Source organism: Tachypleus tridentatus, chromosome 10 (genome assembly GCF_004210375.1).
Source record: "Tachypleus tridentatus isolate NWPU-2018 chromosome 10, ASM421037v1, whole genome shotgun sequence".
Taxonomy (NCBI): Eukaryota; Metazoa; Arthropoda; class Merostomata; order Xiphosura; family Limulidae; genus Tachypleus; species Tachypleus tridentatus.
In genome coordinates, this window is record NC_134834.1 from 103,730,674 (window position 1) to 103,739,283 (window position 8,610).

Below are 8,610 nucleotides of genomic sequence, written 5' to 3' on the forward strand. Positions count from 1 at the left end.
ACAACAGGAACACTTTACAATCAACTATCACTAGTAGAGATCCTGTACAGCCCCACATGAACAATTTACAATCAACTATCTTTAGTATAGATCCTGAACAGCACTACATGAACAATTTATAATCAACTATCTTTAGTATAGATCCTGAACAGCACTACATGTACACTTTACAATCAACTATCACTAGTAGAGATCCTGTACAGCCCCACATGAACAATTTACAATCAACTATCTTCAGTATAGATCCTGAACAGCACTACATGTACACTTTACAATCAACTATCTTCAGTACAGATCCTGTACAGCCCCACATGAACAATTTACAATCAACTATCTTTAGTATAGATCCTGTAGAGCACAACATGAACAATTTACAATCAACTATCTTTAGTGTAGATCCTGAACAGCACTACATGTACACTTTACAATCAACTATCTACAGTACAGATCCTGTACAGCCCCACATGAACAATTTATAATCAACTATCTTTAGTGTAGATCCTGAACAGCACTACATGTACACTTTACAATCAACTATCTTCAGTACAGATCCTGCACAGCCCCACATGAACAATTTACAATCAACTATCTTTAGTATAGATCCTGTAGAGCACTACATGAACAATTTACAATCAACTATCTTCAGTACAGATCCTGTACAGCCCCACATGAACAATTTACAATCAACTATCTTTAGTATAGATCCTGTAGAGCACTACATGAACAATTTACAATCAACTATCTTTAGTATAGATCCTGTACAGCCCCACATGAACAATTTACAATCAACTATCTTCAGTATAGATCCTGTACAGCCCCACATGAACAATTTACAATCAACTATCTTTAGTATAGATCCTGTAGAGCACAACATGAACAATTTACAATCAACTATCTTTAGTGTAGATCCTGAACAGCACTACATGTACACTTTACAATCAACTATCACTAGTAGAGATCCTGTACAGCACAACAGAAACACTTTACAATCAACTATCACTAGTAGAGATCCTGTACAGCACAACAGGAACACTTTACAATCAACTATCACTAGTAGAGATCCTGTACAGCACAACATGAACACTTCACAATCAACTATCACTAGTAGAAATCCTGCACAGCCCCACATGAACAATTTACAATCAACTATCTCTAGTAGAGATCCTGTACAGCCCACATGAACACCTTACAATCAACTATCACTAGTAGAGATCCTGTACAGCCCCACATGAACACTTTACAATCAACTATTACTAATACAGATCCTGTACAGCACAACAGGAACAATTTACAATCAACTATCTTTAGTATAGATCCTGTAGAGCACTACATGAACAATTTACAATCAACTATCTTTAGTATAGATCCTGTACAGCCCCACATGAACAATTTACAATCAACTATCACTAGTAGAGATCCTGTACAGCACTACATGTACACTTTACAATCAACTATCACTAGTAGAGATCCTGTACAGCACAACATGAACACTTTACAATCAACTATCACTAGTAGAGATCCTGTACAGCCCCACATGAACACTTTACAATCAACTATCACTAGTAGAGATCCTGTACAGCACAACAGGAACACTTTACAATCAACTTTCACTAGTATAGATCCTGTACAGCACAACAGGAACACTTTACAATCAACTATCACTAGTATAGATCCTGTACAGCACAACAGGGACACTTTACAATCAACTATCACTAGTAGAGATCCTGTACAGCACAACAGGAACACTTTACAATCAACTATCTCTAGTAGAGATCCTGTACAGCACAACAGGAACACTTTACAATCAACACTCTCTAGTAGAGATCCTGTACAGCACAACAGGAACACTTTACAATCAACTATCACTAGTAGAGATCCTGTACAGCCCCACATGAACAATTTACAATCAACTATCTTTAGTATAGATCCTGAACAGCACTACATGAACAATTTATAATCAACTATCTTTAGTATAGATCCTGAACAGCACTACATGTACACTTTACAATCAACTATCACTAGTAGAGATCCTGTACAGCCCCACATGAACAATTTACAATCAACTATCTTCAGTATAGATCCTGAACAGCACTACATGTACACTTTACAATCAACTATCTTCAGTACAGATCCTGTACAGCCCCACATGAACAATTTACAATCAACTATCTTTAGTATAGATCCTGTACAGCACTACATGTACACTTTACAATCAACTATCACTAGTAGAGATCCTGTACAGCACAACATGAACACTTTACAATCAACTATCACTAGTAGAGATCCTGTACAGCCCCACATGAACACTTTACAATCAACTATGACTAGTAGAGATCCTGTACAGCACAACAGGAACACTTTACAATCAACTATCACTAGTATAGATCCTGTACAGCACAACAGGAACACTTTACAATCAACTATCACTAGTATAGATCCTGTACAGCACAACAGGGACACTTTACAATCAACTATCACTAGTAGAGATCCTGTACAGCACAACAGGAACACTTTACAATCAACTATCTCTAGTAGAGATCCTGTACAGCACAACAGGAACACTTTACAATCAACACTCTCTAGTAGAGATCCTGTACAGCACAACAGGAACACTTTACAATCAACTATCACTAGTAGAGATCCTGTACAGCCCCACATGAACAATTTACAATCAACTATCTTTAGTATAGATCCTGAACAGCACTACATGAACAATTTATAATCAACTATCTTTAGTATAGATCCTGAACAGCACTACATGAACAATTTATAATCAACTATCTTTAGTATAGATCCTGAACAGCACTACATGTACACTTTACAATCAACTATCACTAGTAGAGATCCTGTACAGCCCCACATGAACAATTTACAATCAACTATCTTCAGTATAGATCCTGAACAGCACTACATGTACACTTTACAATCAACTATCTTCAGTACAGATCCTGTACAGCCCCACATGAGCAATTTACAATCAACTATCTTTAGTATAGATCCTGTAGAGCACAACATGAACAATTTACAATCAACTATCTTTAGTGTAGATCCTGAACAGCACTACATGTACACTTTACCATCAACTATCTACAGTACAGATCCTGTACAGCCCCACATGAACAATTTATAATCAACTATATTTAGTGTAGATCCTGAACAGCACTACATGTACACTTTACAATCAACTATCTTCAGTATAGATCCTGTACAGCCCCACATGAACAATTTAGAATCAACTATCTTTAGTACAGATCCTGTAGAGCACTACATGAACAATTTACAATCAACTATCTTTAGTATAGATCCTGTACAGACCCACATGAACAATTTACAATCAACTATCTTCAGTATAGATCCTGTACAGCCCCACATGAACAATTTACAATCAACTATCTTTAGTATAGATCCTGTACTGCCCCACATGAACAATTTACAATCAACTATCTTTAGTATAGATCCTGTAGAGCACTACATGAACAATTTACAATCAACTATCTTTGGTGTAGATCCTGAACAGCACTACATGTACACTTTACAATCAACTATCTTCAGTACAGATCCTGGATAGCCCCACATGAACAATTTACAATCAACTATCTTTAGTGTAGATCCTGAACAGCACTACATGTACACTTTAGAATCAACTATCTTCAGTACAGATCCTGTACAGCCCCACATGAACAATTTACAATCAACTATCTTTAGTATAGATCCTGTAGAGCACTACATGAACAATTTACAATCAACTATCTTTAGTATAGATCCTGTACAGCCCCACATGAATAATTTACAATCAACTATCACTAGTAGAGATCCTGTAGAGCCCCACATGAACAATTTACAATCAACTATCTTTAGTATAGATCCTGAACAGCACTACATGTACACTTTACAATCAACTATCTTCAGTATAGATCCTGTACAGCCCGACATGAACAATTTACAATCAACTATCTTTAGTATAGATCCTGAACAGCACTACATGTACACTTTACAATCAACTATCTTCAGTACAGATCCTGTACAGCCCCACATGAACAATTTACAATCAACTATCTTTAGTATAGATCCTGAAAAGCACTACACAAACATTTTTCAATATTACACTTCGTTTCTACTGCAGCTTTAACAATGTTTTATTAAATGATATACATTTTTAACATCTTTGAAGAACAGTTGAAGAACAGCAAGCAGGAGAGCGATGGTGCAGTATCTCATAGTATATATCATCAGGTCCAACCTTTGTAGTGCCAAACCAATGAAGAGCCACCTTGAGTTCCATCAATGTAAAGGGGAAATTATAGTCATAGAAATGATCAGCCTGAAAGGAAAGAGGTGACTGCTCTGCTCCGAGTCTTGATGGCTAAGAAAGTGGAGGATGAAGCAGAAGTGCTAGATGCCCTGCAAAAGCTTTTGCCAAGAGTACTGGCAATGATCTGAGCATCAGCAACATTCTGGCCATGAGAGAACAAAATCAAAAGGGGGACAAAATTATACTGCCCACTGACCTTCTTAACCTTGTCCCATATGACTTTAAACTGGCAGTAGAAGAGATGTTGGCTGTGAACTTAATGCAAGATTCCTTCTGGTTTTCACGTCTTACCTGCCAAACATCTGCATGGGCTCATTGAAACGTGATGAAGTTTGAAAGTGTGAGATATCTACGAAATATATCCCAGGCCCATTCTTCAGCCTTTCGTGCCATGTGGCAGGCATGATTCCACTATGGAAGAGGATATTGCAGAAAACATGTCAAGGATTTAAGAATACAATGAGTAGCTGCCTGAATAATACAGTCAGTCACTGCTGCCATGCACTCGTCTATCAATGGCTCACAGATGATGGCAGGATTAAGTTCTGTGAGAGCAGTGAAAGAGGGCCAGTTGGTTTGGTCCAGCTTTCACCAGGAGAAGGGGTCAGATAGCATCGACCATGGACAGTCTCTCTTAAAATGACAGAAAAATGATCACTGCCCTGTGGGATACTGTCAACCCTCTGTGAAAAGTGGGAGAATAGTGAAGGGGAGTAGACTGGGAGATCAATAGCAGTAAAAGACTGACAAGAGGCATGAAAATAAGTATGAGAACCAGTATTGAAGAGAGAAAGGTTGTGATTGAGAGCATGCGCTCTGTGGAGCAACCCCTCCCATCAATATCAACACCTCTCCAGAGATCCGTCTGCACTCCCACTGTTGTGGTAGAATAAAGTGCAGTAGCATACACCTAAAATGGAGAGGAGGACAATAACTTTGAACCCCAAGGTAAGAAATGTGAACCATTTTAAAATGCTGTACCCCTTTTTCTTCCACCCACCTAGAGCATGAACAAAAGAATGATGGGTGAGATCTACTACAATTAACACGGTAATGGTCTATTTCACACTCATTGGCATCATGGTTCTTGCCACTGCAAGAGCACATGTCAAGGAACCATAACATGATGTCTTTGAGTGACCGAACTGCTGACACTAGAAACATCTGAGAGGATTTGGAATATATGGTTGTACCTTGCAATTAAGATAACCTGCCTTGATGGTAGAAGGTGGATGCGGTGATGTAAATGTTAAAATGAGGACATTATGCAGCATCATAATTCCATCTTTGCAAGTTGAGATACACATCACTGCAGAAACTCCTTGGGTAGAGAAACCAGTGAGAATGTCTGACTCAGGGATGTTCTTCATATTCCTCTCAGCAATAACTCCTCGTGAGAAATTCAAAGTAGTATGGGGATTAACCTCAACAGGTATATCCCCAATCCCCTTTGAATGCAAGAGGAGTTCACTGTGTTGAGATGTGGATTTTTTCACCAATATGTTACCAGAACGAAGCTTTCTGACTGACTTAGGAGAGCCAGCAAGTTCTTCTAGTCCCTTCTGAATAAAAAAGGGAGCATTAAAGGTTTGTCTAAAAGAAAATGTAGTGTCAGAAAATGAGGTACAGATGTTGAAGAGGTTGAAAATTGTTGCTCAGAATTTTCAAGGCATGGCCGTTTACCTATGGACTATTTTTTCACTATTTGATTTTTATTTGGGGGATCGATAATAGAGAAGGAATATTTCGGTGCCTACTGACCCTACCAACCATGGAGCACTACAATGCCAAACAATGATGTTGCAGCAATACCAGGGTTTCATAAGCACCATACCCAAACACCAGCATCAGACACAACATCCATGACACCTATTGAAAATATCCAACACTAGTACTTGGTTGATGCTAGCATAAGTGGACCAGCTGAATGACCCTTGAAGAGCTACCCCAGGGTTACCCATCTACAGGAATTCAAGGCTAAAGTGATGTGTTAGGGTTGAACCCTTCAACCACCAGGATCCTTTCCTCCCCTTCAGAGGTCACCATGCACGGCAACTACATGGGAGGTATACTGAAAAAATAGAACCTTTTCTGGGAGGTCCCCTCACCATGTACAGGAATCCACACTGAGGAGCACAGTGTGTGAAAAAGTATTCATCTGTTGTGTTCTTAGACCAGAGCAGATCAAATGAAAATTTTGAGGATGAAGCATTCATTCTGTAGGAAGAGCTCTGTTGGGACAAGAAGTGGTTGGTCACTTGAGTTATTACCAGTGGGACACGACAAGAAGAACAATCTGGCACTTATGTGCCTAAAAGAGAAGATTCACTGGTCAAAAACAAAGTGAGTTTATTTTATTTTACTCTGAAATGTATCAGAATACTGTGGAATTGTTTAAATGAAGCAAAACCATCTTTCATCTCATCTGTTAAACTCCTAAAAGCTGTAGAAACTGATGTAGAGAGAAGCTTCCCCTACCTCCCAAAGTCCCTTGAATACTGTATTTTCCATACAAGCACCCTAAGCCTGAAAAGAAACATTTGGTGGTGGTAGAGTATACCTTCTGTTGCATTGTCCACGTCCAGCTAGCAGCCAAGATTCAGCAAACTGGAACATGACAATCTCACTGGACAATGTAGCACATTTGTGCAAATGTTCCACTGGTCTTGTAATGACCAACCTAAAGAAGTGAATATTTTCAAGGATGACCCCCTTCCAAAAAAAAACAACAACAATAAAAACTGGTGAAAGAAGAGACAACTGTATTTTATGAACTGTGTCCTCCATGGTCTGAAGGTTCAGAGGAGGAGATTACTCTTGGCTTAGTCTAGAAATAAAAAAGTAATGGATATGGTATGGTATGTGAGAAAGAATTACTTTTATAAAATAAGAAAACCTTCACAGCTTATGATAACAAATCAAATGTGCAGTTCTGTCAAACGGTGAGAAAGGGCAGTTGTTTGTGTAATGGTAAGTATGAATTCTGAGGGAATGAAGTTGATGTGAAAATGTTCTGAATATCCAGCAAAAACATATGGAGCAGATGTGAGGCCAAACTGAAAGATATATTGCATAATGCTGTGTTTTAAAGAGATAATAGTCAACTTCACTCAAAGTACCAACATTGTTGTAGTGAAAAACTTAATAATTGGTTCGGATTAATATGTAATGGCCCTTGTTGCATAGTTAGAAAACAAAAAAATTGTGAGAAGTAGGAAAATTGTCTACTTTTTTTATGTCATTAGTCTATGTTCTTTGTGCATTATTTAATTATATAAAAATTATTTAGTTAATTGTACTATTAGTATACAACATGTAGTCATAAATGTCCTCAAGAACTGAAACAGCAAGAAAAAGGATAATTGGGTCAGTACTTCATTTCTTGTTTTTCATGTTTGTCCTTTATGCATTATTATAAAAATAACTAAAATGTAAAAATAGGGATCTTTTCAGATTAGTTAAGATTAGATTAGGTAAAATAAGTAATAATAACATCATAAAAATGGTTCATGAGGAAACATGCAAGCAGTACATGGGTAATGTAATTTGATAGCTTAAACTGAGCTGCACATGCACTGAGTGATTTACAACTTGTAATGGCACTGATAATAGTTAGACACAGTTCAGAGGGCAATCAAAAGTGCAAAAATAAAATAAAATGTAATTATAAATAGATGTATACTGTTACAAGTTTAAGGCTACTTAGAATATATTAATATAGTTTCCTGTTACAATTTGAATTCATTCTTGGAAGAAAAAAGGGAAGTTTATATTTATTAAAAAAATGTTTGGGAGTTATGAAGTCAGTGAAACTGACTAATCCCATTTTGAGTTAGGGTAAGGATAATAACAGATAAAATAAGTTTTACTAAAAAAACTGAAATATATTTAGGAAATTTTAGGGACTACACAAAATAAATTTTAATTTTTGAGATGAAAAAGTATTTTTGGTCTTAATACAACATTTACTTGACCATAAACTATTCAAATGCATAGGAAATTAAGGATGGGTTGGCCAGTAAGGAGCCACAAGCATGACACTTCAAGAGATGTCTTAGACCAAAGCAAGTACTCATGGAAGAAAACAGAAAAGAGGACAGGCATAATGGCAGAGATGGGACCAGTTGAATTAGGGCAATGACAGCCAAGACTGAGGGGTGGGGAACAGAAGACCAAAAGAGAGAATGGAGTGACAAAGACATCAGTTTATGGTGTTCTGAGAAGGAAGAAGATCCAACAGAACATTTGATGATGTGAGACAACCCCATGGGCAATATGTGGTCCCATTGATAAAGGTG

General features: G+C 37.5%; 1 protein-coding gene across 1 annotated transcript in view; it reads right to left on the bottom strand.

The window, feature by feature from the left end:
- LOC143228431 (cysteine-rich hydrophobic domain-containing protein 2-like) overlaps positions 1-4,716 on the bottom strand; it is a 67,711-nt gene extending 62,995 nt beyond the window's left edge. The window contains exon 1 of the mRNA XM_076459694.1: positions 4,604-4,716. Coding sequence (XP_076315809.1) covers positions 4,604-4,716 — 113 coding nt within the window. The remainder of the gene's footprint in view (positions 1-4,603) is intronic.
- Positions 4,717-8,610: the final 3,894 nt, after the last annotated feature.